This window comes from Mesoplodon bidens (assembly GCF_964165515.1).
Source record: "Mesoplodon bidens genome assembly, chromosome: 14".
Lineage (NCBI taxonomy): Eukaryota > Metazoa > Chordata > Mammalia > Artiodactyla > Ziphiidae > Mesoplodon > Mesoplodon bidens.
The window spans coordinates 9,070,100-9,088,281 of record NC_138170.1 but is presented as its reverse complement, the minus strand read 5'-3'; the positions used below and the strand labels follow the sequence as shown (position 1 = coordinate 9,088,281).

The 18,182-nt window shown below is 40.3% G+C and overlaps 1 protein-coding gene across 1 annotated transcript in view; it reads right to left on the bottom strand.

Annotated features, from left to right (window-relative positions):
- Positions 1 to 18,182, bottom strand: part of DNAH6 (dynein axonemal heavy chain 6) — a 274,144-nt gene that overhangs the window by 61,213 nt on the left and 194,749 nt on the right. Inside the window, exons 60-62 of the mRNA XM_081255033.1 lie at positions 16,883 to 17,062; positions 6,756 to 6,989; positions 2,649 to 2,784 (exon numbers count right to left, since the gene is read on the bottom strand). Of these exons, the coding sequence (XP_081111159.1) occupies positions 2,649 to 2,784; positions 6,756 to 6,989; positions 16,883 to 17,062 (550 nt within the window). The remainder of the gene's footprint in view (positions 1 to 2,648; positions 2,785 to 6,755; positions 6,990 to 16,882; positions 17,063 to 18,182) is intronic.

Below are 18,182 nucleotides of genomic sequence, written 5' to 3'. Positions count from 1 at the left end.
AATCTCAGTTTTAGAACACAAGCCATCCTATCACATATACAAACCTTCACGATTCTGCAGGATTTCCAGAATCAACCTGAAATTTAACAAATGAAAGCAGGACGGTTGTTTTACATTACTAAAATTTTAGTCCCAGTTGACAGGAATAACATGGTACCTTTTGTCCAAACACAACGAGTTGTTCCCAGAATTACTTAACTTTTCAGCCTCTGCCTCTTTCCACTTTCTTTGCTTCTGTGTTTATGAGGATCCATCTAGCCCTTTTTGCTTCAGATCTGTCCCTAACTGTCCATCACTAGGCTTCTCCTATAAGTATTTTTCTTTTGTGTTCTATTTTTGGCTACCTTGTTTAACTGGTCCACAATATAGAAACATAATTTTTATTTGATTTATTTATTGAAGAGTATTTTATTTTTTCTAGTCTTTATTTAGAAATCAAATGAACATATTAGGATCCCAGAAATTCTGGTCCATGTAGCTTCTAAACCACCACATTTACTGGGTATATTCAGGTAAATAAACATTCATATGAGAAGTAGAAGAATAATTACTAAAAATAGCAATAGGGCTTCCCTGGTGGCTCAGTGGTTGGGAGTCCACCTGCGATGCAGGGGATGGGGGTTCATGCCCCGGTCCAGGAGGGTTCCGCATGCTGTGCAGCGGCTGGGCCCGTAGGCCGTGGCCACTGGGCCTGCGTATCCGGGGCCTGTGCTCCATGGCGGTGAGAGGCCCATGTACCACAAAAAAAAAATAATAAAAAAAAATAAAAATAGCAATAGAACACAGAACTTCAAATCAGTAAAGGGGGGAAAAATAAAGAATGTGGACAATTCACTTGAAGGCAAGAAAGAAGAAATTAAAATGAAGCAAAGAAAATGCCTGCCAAGGAAAAAGTCCCTACACAATAAGATGATAGATCTAAATCCAAATAGATCAGGATTTTTCAGCCCTGCCGCTACTATCATTTGGGGCCAAGTGGTCATTTGTTGTGGAGGGTTGTTCTGAGCATTGTAGCATGTTTAGTCATATCTCTGGTTTCTACCTACTAGATACCTGCAGCACCACCCCAGTCATGGCAACAAATAATGTCTTCAGATGTTGCTGAATGTCCCCTGGGGAACAAAATCTTCCACAGTTGAGAGCCAGTGAAATAGATCAGTAACCATCCTTACAATAATTGGATTAAAACTTGCCTGTTTAAAAATAGAGACTCTCATGGGGCTTCCATGGTGGCGCAGTGGTTAAGAATCCATCTGCCAATGCAGCGGACACAGGTTCAAGCCCTGGTCCGGGAAGATCCCACATGACATGAGCAACTAAGTCCGTGTACCACAACTACTGAGCCCGCATGCCTAGAGTCCGTGCTCCTCAACAAGAGAAGCCACTGATATGAGAAGCCCTCGCACTGCAAGAAAGAGTAGCCCCCACTTGCTGCAACTGGAGAAAGCCTGTGAGCAGCAATGAAGACCTAATGCAGCCAAAAATAAATAAATAAAATGAATTTTAAAAAGAGAGACTCTCACATTGCTCAAAACAGCAAAATCCAACTAAAGATACACTGAAAACATGACGATGACACAAAAGACTTGAAAAGGAAGAGTGGAGAAATATATAAAAGGGGAATACTAATGAAGATAATCCTGCTGTAATAATATTAACTTTAGAAAATATATTTTAAGGCAAAAAGCACTATTCAGGGTAAAGAGGAATATTATTTAATAAAAAAGGAAAAATTTGCTAGAAAGATAATAATCCTAAATGCATTTATAATTAACAGCATCAGTTCCATAAGATATAATGGGAGAAATTCCAGAATTACAAAGAGAAATTGTCAATCATAGTGGTGAACCTTACAGATTTAGTATAAAAGACAGTAAAATAAACAACACAATTAATAGGTTTGAACTAAAGATTACATATCTTTAGTTCAAAAGATTACATATCTTTTGCATCCAAGAAAAGACACACATGGAACATTTTACATAAACTGATGTCTAAATAAATTACAAAGAAGCAATTTCATGCAAACCATGAGTATAATTTCTAGAATGTAAATAAATTATAAACAATAAAAGATAGCACCCCCAAATCATAAATGCGTTTGAATTAACAAGTATACTTTTAGAATCAAAAGGGCTACAGAGTAAAACTTTTGGGGAAAAAGTAACATAAAATATTATAATTAGAGCAGGCATAACCTCTGGGGAAGAGGAAAAGGGTCCTATGAAGGAGTATAAGGGGATTCTGTGATGTTGGTACTGGACTATTTCTTGACTTGGGTGGTGGCTCAGAAGTACAGTCGGTTTTTGATAATCAAATTGTTGATTCTGATTTGTGTACTTTTCCATATGTATGTTATCCATCAATAAAAAGTTAAAAAAAAAGTATGGGATGCAGCTAAAGCAATACCTAGAGGTAAATGCATCTTCTTAAAATGGGTATAATAGTAAACATGAAATATTGAAAATTCATGGACCAAGCATTCAACTCAAGAAACTGGGAAAACAACTAATTCAAAATTTCTTAATAATGAAGAGATTTCCTAGTGAAAAATATTGATATTGCAGAAGAGGTTAAAGGAGACCTTAAAGTTAGGATTCACAAGCTTGTTTACAACCCCATATAGCAGAGTCTTTTTGACATATTACCTATGCGTATGGAAATAGGATGTAACACTATGTATTGTGTAAGTTCTTTAAAAACTGGAAATAATTCTTCTAAGTCACAGCATGCGAACCACATGGCAGGAAGCAGCCAGGGAAATTCAGGCTTAGGTGGACGTTCCTATTAGAAGACAGAGAGAACAGAAAGTTGTCACAAAGACAACCACAGAATATGCTTTCACCTTGTCTAAGTGAAAAATCAAGCTCTAATAGAATGTTAAAAATAACCATTTACCCAGGACAAGTATAAGATATAGTGAGATAGAAATGATGTTGAATCAATTCTATTTGTTGGCCTTTGAACAGAAGTACAGCTGATGGGGCTTCCCTGGTGGCGCAGTGGTTGAGAGTCCGCCTGCTGATGCAGGGGACACGGGTTCGTTGCCCCGGTCCGGGAGGATCCCACATGCCGCGGAGCGGCTGGGCCTGTGAGCCATGGCCGCTGAGCCTGCGTGTCCAGAGCCTGTGCTCCACAACGGGAGAGGCCACAACAGTGAGAGGCCCATGTACCGCAAAAAAAAGAAAAAAAGAAAAAAGAAGTACAGCTGATGAAACTTTTCATGTTGACATATGCAGAAAGCAGTTGATCTGGTGAAGGGTTAAAATAAAATCTGTAAAGTCTACTTCTAGCCTGTCCTCCAACATGCCACACCTGTCTCTCCCCACTCCTCAAATATTCTATATTAATGATTTGTTCCCAGAGAACTAGTTCTTAAATCCAGTTCCCAGATGTTCTCACCTCTAGGAGATAGGAAAATCTGAGTAGTATAGCAAAATCAGTAGCAAGACAAATGAAAATCTCATTCCAGCTGGGCTGAGTGTATATATGTCTAATCATTTCATATATTCCCAGAAATTTCTGGGAAAAGTATTGTGCCATCTGGCAATATTCCATGAAGCCCTTGAATGTGGGTAAACAGTTTAAAAAGAGACAGAAAAACAGCTGTGATTGTGGACTGAAACTAGTTCTTTGAAAATTTCATGAATATTTCCCTGAGGTTTTATACCACATTTTTAAATGGCTTTATTGAGATACAATTCATATACCATGCAATTCACCCATTTAAAGCATACAATCCAATGTATTTTAGTAAATTCACGGTTATGTGTAACCATGACCACAGTCAATTTTAGAACATTTCATCTCCTCAAAAAACCCCATGTATCCTTTAGCAGTTCCCCTCCCATCTGCCCATGCCTTTTAGCCCTAAGAAACTGAAACTAGTTCTTTGAAAATTTAATACTTTGAAACTAAACTTTGAAAGTTTGGTACTGCTTTCTGTCTCTATCCACTTGCCTCTTCTGGATACTTCATATAAATCAAATTTTATAATATGTGGTCTTTTGTGACTGATTTCTTTCACTTAGCTTAATGTTTTCAAGGTTTACTCATGTTGTGGTATGTATCAGTACTTCATTCCTCTTTATGATTGAATGATATTCTGTTGTTATGGATATACCACATTTTGTTGACGTGCTCATCAGTTGATGGACTGGATTGCTTTAACCATTTTGGCTATTACAAATAGTGCTGCTATGAATATTCATGTCTAAGTTTTTGTATGAACCTATGTTTTCATTTCTCTTTGATATATACCTAGGAGTGGAATTGATGGATCATGTGGTAATTCTGCATTTAATTGCTTGAGGAGCTGCCAGACTGTTTTCCAAAGCAGCGGCACCATTTTTCATGTTTGTTAGCAGTTTATGAGGGTTCTGATTTGTCCACATGTTCACCAACACTTGGTATTATCTGTCTTTTGATTCTAACCATTCTAGTGGGTGTGAGTGGCATGTCCTTATCATTTTGATTTGCATTTCCCTGATAAATAATGAGGTCAGACAACTTTTCATGTGCTTATGTATATATTTGGAGAAATATCTATTCAGGTCCTTTGGCTATTTCTAAGCTGGGTTGTCTTTATTATGGATTCATAAGAATTCTTTATCTATTCTAAATACAAATCCTGTATCATCTTAATGTTTTCGAGGTTTATTCATGTTGTAGTATGTATCAGTACATCCTTGTCAAAATCAGTTGACCATAGACACATGGCTTTATTTCTGGACTTTCACATTTGATTCCATTTACCCATATGTCTATCCTTATGCTAATATCTTGCTGTCTTGATTACTGCTGCTTTGTAGTAAGCTTTGGGATTTAGATCTCTTGTAATTCTGTATGAATTTTAGGATCAGTTTGGCAATTGCTGAAAAGAAACCAGTTAGAATTTTGATAGGGATACCACTGAATCTGTAGATCAGTGTGTGGAGTATTGCCATCCTAACAATATTAAGTCTCCAATCCATGAACATGGGATGTTTTCCTATTGATTTAGGTCCTCTGATTTCTTCCAGCCTGTTTTGTAGTTTTCAGAGTATAAGTTTGAACTTCTTTTGTTAAATTTATTTCTAAGTATTTTATTATTATTGATGCCATTGTAAATGGAATTGTTAGTTTCACTTTATATTGTTCATTGCAAATGTAAAGAAATCCAAATTAATTTTGTACGTTGATCCTGTATTCTGCAACCTTGCTGAACTTGTTTATTAATTCTAATAGTTTTTTTTTAAAGCAAATTCCTTAGTGTTTTCTATGTACAAAATCATGTCATCTGCAAATAGAGATAGTTTTACTTCTTCCTTTCCAATCTGGATGCCTTTCATTTCATTTTCTTGTGTATCTGTCCTGGCAAGAATTTCCAGTACAATGTTGAAAAGAAGTGGTGAGAGCAAACATCCTTCTTGTTTCTGATCCTTGGTGGAATGCATCCAGGCTTTCACTATTAAGTATGATGTTAGCTGTGGGTTTTTGTATATGCTCTTTATCTGGTTGAAGAAGTTCTCTTTTATTTCATTTGTTGAGTGTTTTTATGATTATTAGTTATGTGATTCTGGAAAGGTCTTTAACCTCTCTGAGCCTCTGCTTGAAAAAACTGTAAACACAGCTGTTAACAAGAATACTGTGAAGGAAGAAGGGTGACAATGCTGGGAAGGGCTTAGCTGAGTGACTGACTAATAGTCAGTAACAGAGTGAGGTGGGTAAGAGGGCAAAGCTCTACAGACTTGACTGCAAGGGTTTGAATCCTTGTTCCAAACCCTAATAAGTGTGTGATCATGATGAGTTACTTCATCTCTTTGTGCCTAATTAACTTATCTTCAGACTAGAGATAAAATTAGGAACTCACCCAACAGGAATACTGAAATAAATAAATGAGTAGAAATACTTAAAACACATAGCAAACCCTCTATAAGTATTAACTGTGATTATGAAGTTAAGACAGTGTTAAGCAAGGATTAACAGACTATGTATGTATGTGGGGTGGGTGGGGGTCAGGGAGGAAGGACCATCTAGTGTAGAGGTCTTCCTTGGGCTTGTCCTGGGAGTGCAGGGTGCTGATAGTCAAATGAAAGCACAAAGTCCAATGTCCCAGTGATACTCTGAGGCTCAAATACTGGCAAACAGATGCAGGTGTCAGGTCTGTAGGGGCCAAGGGTAGGGCTCGAGATTGAAGACAGAGCCAAGAGTTTAGAGTTGGACTGGACGGACTTGCAGGCAAGAGTTGGGGGACTGTACCTCAGTTCTGTGGGCCACCAGGTCTGTGGTACATGGGTGAATTAGGCCAGTTTGAGGGGCTGGGGCAAGTTAGACAAATATTATGGTATGACGGAACGCAACAATCAAGTTCTAGCCCTTCCCATGTTTTATAAAGAAAGATGGGTCCAGGCAAGAGAGTGTCATTGTATCACAAACAGTGTGGCCAGATCTGTGAATTACAACTTTTATTGGATTTTAACTCTTACCATTTGTAAGATGGTCAACTTTTCAAAACATGTTCCCATCTACTAGTTCACTGGTTACTCCCAACATCTCTTTTCTACAGGTGAGGACATTGCTGCACAAAGAGGTCAAATGTTACCAACATTATATAGTGACTAAAGACAGAACTAAGTTATAGTCTGGGTCCCTGACCCCTAGTGGGCCACACAGCTGGATGTACAACCTTCAGCCACCAGAGTCACCATGGAGCATTGGTAGGTGCTTGTGCGCTCTATCTAATAACATTCACTGTCTAATCTTGGTACAGATACCTTTTCCAATCCTGCAGAACCTCGGAGAAAGAAATTCCATTCAGCATCGGTTATGCTTCCTTGCTGACGCATGATCTCAACACAGAGCATAAAGCTGTAGATGAGTTTATGTTTTTCAAAAAGTCCTCTCGAGACATTGATATAAGCCGTTAGGAGAGTCTGTTCTAGTAGAATTTCCATGCGCTGCTGTAGATCATCTGTCCTCACAGAGGTTTCAATTGTTGCATTGAACAACTGTGAAAGAGAACTCTATCAGTGTCTCTGACTTAATTCAATTTCATGGAGGAAAAAATATCCCTGCTCCTCACCCTGACTCCCCCAAATTCAGTGAGTAAATAGCAGCACAGGTGATGAATACTGTACCATGAAAGTGTCCAGAATTCATCCCATATTGACACATTTATATGTAATATTTATTCTGTGCACTCCTCTTTCTCTCCCCGTTTTCCAGAAAGGAGCAGTGCCAAATTCTCGACTATTGAAAAGGCATAATATTGACTTTGGACAGAAAATGGAAAATAAAGGTGAGCTGGCAAAACGGGTTTCTCATATTCTCAACTCACATTTGATAATCACTTTGGATGAGAGGTGTAAGGGCTAGGTAAGGTCATGCCCTCTTCTTGGCATTTTCCTAAGATAATTCTTAGGCTGTGGGAAGAACGTGTGAGAATTCTCTTTGAAATTTAAGAGGAACCAGTTTTAAAGAAGACTTCCACCCTGCTTCCCACCTGGAAATTTTGGGAACAGGCCTCCTTCCCAAAAGGTGCCTCACATTACAAGGATATCAGGAAGGCAGCAGAGATGGTGGCATGGAAGGCTCAGGTGTGAGGGACGGAGGCAGCCCCACCCATTTCCCACCACTTCCAAGTAGCACAAGGGCAGGGGGAGGGGAGATCCAGAAATTCCCAAAGGTCTTGAGCTGTGTGACAAACCTGAGCAGAGCCTGAACTCAGGGGTTTGCCTGCAAGTCATGGCCAAGGGGATCTTGCAGCAGAGACTGGGGTCTCATGAGGGATGAGAGGACCATCCCTATGGCTTCGGCCTTGAGGATCCACAGCACAAGGGGCAAAGGTGCCAGGTGAGGCAGGGCTGCCCAGTTCCTTGGTCACCTTGAGAGGGATTGAGATGCATTGCTCATGGGGAGATCAGACAGATTGAAGCAGATTGGACGCTGGAGACCAACTGAGGGCCAAGGCAGGTCAAGGTCAAGAAGTGTGCTTCACAAGCCCCTAACAATGCTACACTGTCCTTGTGCAGGCCTCCTTGTACCACCCCCAACTCATTCTGCTAACAGGATGGAGCACAAGGGGAAAAGATCTGACTGTCTCCCCACCAAAAGATAGGCCTCCATTCCTTAAAATTAAAAGGGCTTGGAGGAAGCATTCACTTATTCTAGAGAACTGGGAAAGCCTTGTTAATTCTCTGGAAAGTTTGGTCAACAAAGAGTAATGGAGTTGTTACTTTAATACACTTAGAAGCAAAGAGTTTTCTTTAAGAACCTGACAAGAGGCAGAGAGTTTAAAGTCCAGTGAAGACCTGGTAAGTTCAGTGCCAAAATAAAATATGGTGAATCTTGACACGCTCTAAATAACTTTAGTGTGAAATGGAATTATGTATGGGTTTGGTAGAGGATGTCCTGGCCAGGGCTGTCACCTACAATTGTGTTTTGGGTCTCTAGTTTCCCTTCCAAATAGCAAAACTCCAGTGTTTTGATGATTCATCCTATAACCCTTTTTCTGTTGGCTCAAGATATTTTCAGGGCATCTTCATTTTTAATTCTTCAAGGAGATTTTAAAACCTTGAAAAACATGAATTCCAAAACACCCAGGATGAGAAAAGTGTTACCAAAGTCATTTAGATAGAATTAAAGGATTTACTACTCTTTACCTTGCTTGTTTTAATACCCACCAACTAAAGGAAGAGGCGTGAGAACGGCAACCCCTGCCTTTAGGACCTGAGCTGTGACCTGAGTAGAAATGGCTTCTAAAGACTGCCACAGCAGATGCACTTCTTATTGGAAGAGAGACCAGGTGTGTCTACACAACATGCCTCTCATTTCTCTCAATTCTTCATTTCCATTCTCTCCTGCAGCTCCTATTTCTGCCGGCCCCCTGACCATACTGAGGCCACCAAACAAGACATCTAGATGAAAAACCAAGCTTGGTCTAGTATATAAAAATTGTTTGAATATTTCAACAGCCTTTTTTAATGGAGGGATGCAAACAGCCTCTTCACTCATGAGACACTCATGATGTGTCATATGGTGCTAAGCGCCACGAGGGGAAGCAGGGTTGGGTGAGGGTTCCTTCCTGCATTCTGGGAGGTCAGACTTCAGCAGGAGAGAAGAGCCCACCGCCCCAGGCGGAGTGGTGGAAGTTCCACATGAGGCATTCACATGTGTTGGAGAAAGACTGCTGCAAATTGTTTGCTACTCCTTCCATGGAGAAGTGGAGTCTAAATCCCCTCCTCTCGAATCTGGGCTAGCTCTAGTGACTCCATTGACCAAGAGACTAGAGCACAAGTGATGCTGTGTGACATCCAAAGCTAGGTCAGAAGAGGCCTTGTAGCTTCCACCTTGGCTTCTTAGAACATTTGCTTTTGGGAGCTGCCCTCTTGGGGCAGCCCTGTTGTGAGCACCCAAGCCACGTGGAGAGGTGACTGTAGGAGTTGACATCCCAGCCACGTAAGTGACCATTTTGGACATCCAGCCCCAGAAGACTGCAGACTCATCCACAGGCTTCACTTAATGAGAAGGTGGCACTTAATCTGGGAGGGAGGGCATTCTAAACAGAGAGGGTCATAAACACAGAAGCATCTGGGGAGTCCAGGGAATGTGAAAGGATCCATTTGGCTGCTGGCAGAGGACTAGTGGGAAATGTGGCTCTAGAGACAAAACAGGGACAGGTTGGATGTGGCTTTGGAACCTGAACTATGTTGATGGGCAATGTCTGTGAAAATCTATTTTGGATCCCCAGAGTACAGAACAGTGTTTTAAAAACATGAGGCATGGGCTGGCCTGGCCTCCGGAGTGAGAGCCAGCACTGACTACAGTTATAAGGGCATGTAGCAGGAAGTAAAGATGTGTGGCAGGGAAAGAGGATCTATTTACAATTATTACTGTTTTCTACTGTGAGTGGTGTGTATGGAGAGGCCTTTGAGTTGTATTATGGGTGTGAGCACATAATGATTAAAGAAGCCAGAGTGAGCTAAACTGCTCTGCACAGAAAAGGGAACAATACAGACAAGAGGGGAATGGGAGCTGGTAGATGGAAAACAGCTAGAGAGGCCGTGTGGGGGATGGGCTGAGAGAAACTCCAGAGGTGAACAGAGGGGACCCCTGTGGATGCTTGATACATTTTGCTGTGTGATGAGTGATGCAAACTCTCTGTCTCCCCTGGAAATCTTCGGGTAAACAGACATTGCTTGCCAAAGTTTTGTGACATTGAATTTGCTTTTGGGAGATACTAGAATGCTGCCTAAAAGAGGGTGAGAGTGGGGAGAACTTCAAGATGGTGCAGGAGTAAGACGTGGCGATCACCTTCCTCCCCACAAATACATCAGAAATACATCTACGTGTGGAACGTCTCCTACAGATCACCTACTGAACGCTGGCAGAAGACCTCAGACTTCCCAAAAGGTGAGAAACTCACCACGTACCTGGGTAGGACAAAAGAAAAAAGAAAAAACAGAGACAAAAGAATAGGGACAGGACCTGCACCTCGGGGAGGGAGCCATGAAGGAGGAAAGGTTTCCACACACTAGGAAGACCCTTCACTGGCGGAGACGGGGAGCGTGCAGGGGTGAAGATTCGGAGCCACGGAGGAGAGCATGGCAACAGTGGTGCCGAGGGCAAAGCGGAGAATATTCCTGCACAGAGGATCAGTGCCAACCAGCACTCACCAGCCTGAGAGGCTTGTCTGCTCACCCACTGGGATGGGTGGGGGCTGGGAGCTGAGGCTCCGGCTTCGAAATTCAGATCCCAGGGAGAGGACTGGGGTTGGCTGCGTGAACACAGCCTGAAGGGAGCTAGTGCACCACAGCTAGCCAGGGGGGAGTCCGGGAAAAAGTCTGGACCTACCTAAGAGGCAAAAGACCATTGTTTATGGGTGTGCAAAGAGAGGGGATTCGGAGCACTGCCTAAATGAGCTCCAGAGACGGGCGCAAGCTGCGGCTATCAGCGCGGACTCTAGAGACAGGCATGAAACACTAAGGCTGCTGCTGCAGCAACCAAGAAGCCTGTGTGCAAGCACAGGTCACTATCCACACCTACCCTTCTGGGAGCCTGTGCAGTCCGCCACTGCCAGGGTCCCGTGATGCAGGGACAAATCCCCCAGGCGAACACATGGCGTGCCTCAGGCTGTTGTAATGTCATGCCGGCTGCTGCCACCACAGGCTCGCCCCGCATCCCATATCCCTCCCTCCCCCAAGCCTGAGTGAGCCAGAGCCCCCTAATCAGCTGCTTCTTTAACCCCATCCTGTCTGGGCAGGGAACAGACGCCCTCAGGCGACCTACAAGCAGAGGCAGGGCCAAATCCAAAGCTGAACCCCAGGAGCTGTGAAAACAAAGAAGAGAAAGGGAAATCTCTCCTAGCAGCCTCAGGAGCCACGGATTAAATCTCCACAATCAACTTGATGTACCCTGCATCTGTAGAACACCTGAATAGACAATGAATCATCCCAAATTGAGGTGGTGGAATTGGGGAGCAACTGTAGACTTGGGGTTTTCTTTCTGCATCTAATTTCTTTCTGGTTTTATGCTTATTTTAGTTTAGTATTTAGAGTTTATTATCATTGGTAGGTTTGTTTACTGATTTGGTTGCTCTCTTCCTTTTTTAAATATAAATATATATATATTTTTTCCTTTTTCTCTTTTTGTGAGTGTGTATGTGTATGCTTCTTTGTGTGATTTTGTCTGTTTAGCTTTGCTTTTACCATTTGTCCTAGGGTTCTGTCTGTGCATTTTGTTTTTTAGTATAGTTTTTAACACTTGTTATCATTGGTGGATTCGTTTTTTTGGTTTGGTTGCTGTCTTCTTTTGTTCTTTTTCTTTTTTTATTACTTTAAAAATTTTTTTATTTTTAATAACTTTTTAAATTTTTATTTTTTATCTTAATAACTTTATTTTATTTTATTTTTTCTTTCTTTCTTTTTGTCTCCCATTTCTTCTGAGCCGTGTGGCTGACAGGGTCTTGGTGCTCAAGAGACCTCTCAGTTCCACATAATATCTCAAAATAGTTCCACAAAATAGTCCTCCCAGAGATCACCATCTCAAGGCTAAGACCCAGCTCCACTCAACGACCAGCAAGGTACAGTGCAGGAAACCCTATGCCAAACAACTAGCAAGACAGGAACAAGACCCCACCCATTAGCAGAGAGGCTGCCTAAAATCATAATAAGGTCACAGATACCCTAAAACACACAACCACATGTGGTTCTGCCCACCACAAAGACAAGATTAAGCCTCATCCACCAGAACACAGGCACCAATACCCTCCACCAGGAAGCCTACACAACCCACTGAACCAACATTAGCCACTGGGGGCAGACACCATAAACAACAGGAACTATGAACATGCAGTCTGCGAAAAGGAGACCCCCCAAACACAATAAGTTAAGTAAAATCGGAATTTAGAGAAACACACAGCAGATGAAGGAGCAAGGTAAAAACCCACCAGACCAAACAAATGAAGAGGAAAGAGGCAGTCTACCTGAAAAAGAATTCAGAGTAATGATAGTAAAGATGATCCAAAATCTTGGAAATAGAATGGAGAAAATACAAGAAACATTTAACAAGGACCTAGAAGAACTAAAGAGTAAGCAAAGAATGATGAACCACACAAAAAATGAAATTAAAAATTCTCTAGAAGGAATCAATAGCAGAATAACTAAGGCAGAAGAACGGATAAATGACCTGGAAGATAAAATAGTGGAAATAACTACCACAGAGCAGAATAAAGAAAAAAGAATGAAAAGAATTGAGGACAGTCTTTGAGACCTTTGGGACAACATTAGACACAGAAACATTGGAATTATAGGGTTCTCAGAAGAAGAAGAGAAAAAGGGACTGAGAAAATATCTGAAGAGACTATAGTTGAAAACTTCCCTAATATGGGAAAGGAAATAGTCAACCAAGTCCACAAAGCGCAGAGAGTTCCATACAGGATAAATCCAAGGAGAAACATGCCAAGACACATATTAATCAAACTATCAAAAATTAAATATGAAGAAAAAATATTAAAAGCAGCAAGGGAAAAACAACAAATAGCATACAAGGTTATTAACAGCTGATCTTTCAGCAGAAAGTCTGCAAGTCAGAAGGGAGTGGCAGGACATATTTAAAATGATGAAAGGGAAAAACCTACAACAAAGATTACTCTACCCAGCAAGGATCTCATTCAGATTCGATGGAGAAATTAAAACCTTTATAGACAAGCAAAAGGTAAGACAATTCAGCACCACCAAACCAGCTTTACAACAAATGCTAAAGGAAATTCTCTAGGCAGGAAACACAAGAGAAGGAAAAGACCTACAATAACAAACCCAGAACAATTATAAAATGGTAACAGGAACATACATATCGATAATTACCTTAAATGTAAATGGATTAAATGCTCCAACCAAAAGACATAGACTGGCTAAATGGATACAAAAACAAGACCTGTATATATGCTGTCTACAAGAGGCCCACTTCAGACCCAGGGACACATACAGACTGAAAGTGAGGGGATGGAAAAAGATATTCCATGCAAAGGGAACTAAAAAGAAAGCTGGAGTAGCAATTCTCATATCAGGCAAAATAGACTTTAAAATACAGACTATTAAAAGAGACAGAGAAGGACACTACATAATGATCAAGGGATCGATCCAAGAAGAATACATAACAATTGTAAATATTTATGCACCCAACATAGGAGCACCTCAATACATAAGGCAAATGTTAACAGCCATAAAAGGGGAAATCGACAGTAACACAATCATAGTAGGGGACTTTAACACCCCACTTTCACCAATGGACAAATCATCCAAAATGAGAATAAAGAAGGAAACACAAGCTTTAAATGATACATTGAACAAGATGGACTTAATTGATATTTATAGGACATTCCATCCAAAAACAACAGAATACACTTTCTTCTCAAGTGCTCATGGAACATTCTCCAGGATAGATCATACCTTGGGTCACAAATCAAGCCTTAGTAAATTTAACAAAATTGAAATAGTATCAAGTACCTTGTTTGACAACAATGCTATGAGACTAGATATCAATTACAGGAAAAAATCTGTAAAGAATACAACACATGGAAGCGAAAAAATACACTACTTAATAACCAAGAGATCACTGAAGAAATCAAAGAGGAAATAAAAAATACCTAAAAACAAATGACAATGAAAACACGATGACCCAAAACCTATGGGATGCAGCAAAAGCAGTTTTAAGAGGGAAGTTTATAGCAATACAAGCCTAGCTCAAGAAAAAAGAAACATCTCAAATAAACAACCTAACCTTACACCTAAAGCAATTAGAGAAAGAGGAACAAAAAACCCCCCAAAGTTAGCAGAAGGAAAGAAACCATAAAGATCAGATCAGAAATAAATGAAAAAGAAATGAGGGAAACAATAGCAAAGATCAATAAAATTAAAAGCTGGTTCTTTGAGAAGATAAACAAACTTGATAAACCATTAACCAGACTCATCAAGAAAAAAAGGGAGAAGACTCAAAGCAACAGAATTAGAAATGAAAAAGGAGAAGTAACAACTGACACTGCACAAATACAAAGGATCATGAGAGATTACTACAAGCAACTATATGCCATAAAATGGACAACCTGGAAGAAATGGACAAATTCTTAGAAAAACACAACCTTCCGAGACTGAACCAGGAAGAAATGGAAAATATAAACAAACCAATCACAAGCACTGAAATTGACATTGTGATTAAAAATCTTCCAACAAGCTAAAGCCCAGGACCAGATGGCTTCACAGGCGAATTATATCAAACATTTAGAGAAAAGGTAACACCTATCCTTCTCAAACCCTTTCAAAATATAGCAGAGGAAGGAACACTCCCAAACTCATTCTACAAGGCCACCATCACCCTGATACTAAACCCAGACAAAGATGTCACAAAGAAAGAAAACTACAGGCCAATATCACTGATGAACATAGATGCAAAAATCCTCAACAAAATACTAGCAAACAGAATCCAACAGCACATTAAAAGGATCATAAACCTTGATCAAGTGGGGTTTATCCCAGGAGTGCAAGGATTTTTCAATATACACAAATCAATCAGTGTGATACACCATATTAACAAATTGAAGGAGAAAAACCATATGATCATCTCAATAGATGCAGAAGAAGCTTTTGACAAAATTCGGCACCAATTTATGATAAAAACCCTCCAGAAAGTAGGCATAGAAGGAACTTAAATCAACATAATAAAGGCCATATGTGACAAACCCACAGCCAACATCATTCTCAATGTGAAGAACTGAAATGATTTCTTCTAAGATCAGGAACAAGACAAGGTTGTACACTCTCACCACTATTATTCAACACAGTTTTGGAAATTTTAGCCATGGAAATCAGAGAAGAAAAAGAAATAAAAGGAACCAAACTGGAAAAGAAGAAGTAAAGTTGTCACTGTTTGCAGCTGACATGATACTATACATAGAGAATCCTAAAGATGCCACCAGAAAACTACTAGAGCTAATCAATGCATTTGGAAAAGTAGCAGCATACCAAATTAATGCACAGAAATCCCTTGCATTCCTATACACTAATGATGAAAAATCTGAAAGAGAAATTAAGGAAATACTCCCATTTACCATTGCAACAAAAAGAATAAAATATCTAGGAATAAACCTACCTAAGGAGACAAAAGACCTGTATGCAGAAAATTATAACACACTGATGAAAGAAATAAAGATGATACAAACAGATGGAGAGATATACCATGTTCTTGGATTGGAAGAATCAACATTGTGAAAATGACTATACTACCAAAAGCAACCTACAGATTCAATGCAATCTCCATCAAACTACCACTGGCATTTTTCACAGAACTAGAACAAAAAATTTCACAGTTTGTATGGAAACACAAAAGACCCCAAATAGCCAAAGCAATCTTGAGAAAGAAAAATGGAGCTGGAGGAATCAGGCTCCTGGACTTCAGACTATACTACAAAGTTACAGTAATCAAGACAGTATGGTACTGGCATAAAAACAGAAATATAGATCAATGGAAAAGGATAGAAAGCCCAGAGATAAACCCACACACATATGGTCACCTTATTTTTGATAAAGGAGGCAAGAATATACAATGGAGAAAAGACAGTTTCTTCAGTAAGTGGTGCTGGGAAAACTGGGTAGCTACATGTAAAAGAATGAAATTAGAACACTTCCTAACACCATGCACAAAAATAAACTCAAAATGGATTAAGGACCTAAATGTAAAGTCAGACACTATTAAAATCTTAGAGGAAAACATAGGCAGAACACTCTATGACATAAACCACAGGAAGATCCTTTTTGACCCACCTCCTAGAGAAATGGAAATAAAAACAAAAATAAACACATGGGACCTAATGAAACTTAAAAGCTTTTGCACAGGAAAGGAAACCATAAACAAGATGAAAAGACAACCCTCAGAATGGGAGAAAATATTTGCAAACGAAACAACTGACAAAGGATTAATCTCCAAAATTTATAAGCAGTGCATGCAGCTCAATATGATTAAACCAAACAACCCAATCCAAAAATGGGCAGAAGACCTAAATAGACATTTCTCCAAAGAAGAGAAAGTATAGAGAAATAGAATGGAGTTGGGACTCTTTAAAGAAAAGAAAAGCAGGTAAGAAGGAAAACAAGCAAGCTGTTAGTTGAGAAGCCAAGAGAAAAAATGAAACTTGCAAAGGAACTTTCTTTTCATCCTATGTGGATTATTCTGTGCATACCAGGCACCTGAGTCTTTAAGGGTTGTGCTTAAACCATAGTCTGAACTCAAACTCTTGGAAGATTTTATCCAATAACTAAACTCATGATTTGCCTGAGGCAGGAAGTAACTCAACAGGGTTTAAAGAGAAGCCAGAGATAAATTTCACTAACAACAGCAACAACACACTTACCTGTTTAAAATATTTTAGTGAGTACTGATACATAGGATCTATTTCCGAGAGGCTCGCAATAACAAAGTACATAGCAGAGCCTTGAGTGGCCACTGGACGATACTTCTCACGAGCAAAGTTTATCATCTGTTCAGTGGACTCTGCTTCCTTCAGCCTGATTTTAATGGCACCGGAAGTGATCTGAATAAACACAAGAAAACAAGTTCTTAAGGATCTGTTTCCAAAAAAATGGTGGGATTTTTGGAACATATCCAGTTAGGTCTAGGAAGGAAAGAAGGAGATGATGAATTTGTGATTATAATAAGGGGACCCCCAGACAGGTGACTGAGTCTCAGGACTCAATGACCTTCTTCTGGCCGAGCTGACCTCCTTTCCAGGCAGAGGGAGGGATGGGCAAATGGGAATAAGCAACACAAGGAGCCCAGGAAGAAGTGGAGCAGAACTTCTCTGAGCCTGGAACCTGGGTAACTTCTGACATGGAAACTCTAACACCCAGTTGCTCCCCACTTTCCTTGTGAGCAGTCTTCAAATGATTCTGGGCTCCCGTAATAAAAGGAGGTATGAAGGGAGAAGGGACACCCATGAAACTGCCCACAAGAGGCAGGTGGAGAGAGGCTGGAAGGAAGTGGTACCACATCCCACTCTGGAGTAACAAGCAAGTCTAACGTTGTCTCTCTTTTCCTGGCATCCCAGGTGTAGACAGGGAAACTCAGGGGTAGAAGCTGTCATTTGTGAAGGGTTGTAAACTGTAAGTAAGTTGGAGACGTTTACACAGTGTTTTGCTCTTCTTTTGGTTTTCTGTCTTTTGGGTTTGTGGTTCTGGGGAGCCTTCTGGCCAGTGGGCTTTCCAAGATACCTTTCTCTGTCTCCTCAGTCTCTCTGTCTTTCCCTATGGCTGCCTGTCTGTCCTTGTTCTCCCCCTCCCCCTCATCTTCTTCAGGTGTGGACATCCCTAGGTTGGGAGATCCTCTGTCTCAAGGAAGTCACAGGGTCTAGGGCACAGACCGTGAACAATCACTATGGGCTCACTGGTCAGTATTTGCACTATTGAAGGGGATCATTGGGTTCCTGTCTAGAGCCACACTGCCCACTGGAAATATAATGTGAGCCACAAATACAATTCTAACTTTTCTAACTTAAAGTAAAAAGACACAAGTAAAATGAATTTTTACAATATATTTAACCCAATATAATCCAATCTATCTTGATAAATATCAATATATAATCAACATAAAAATTTATTGAGATACTTTTACATTTTGGGTGATTAAGTCTTGGACATCTGGTGTATATTTTACAC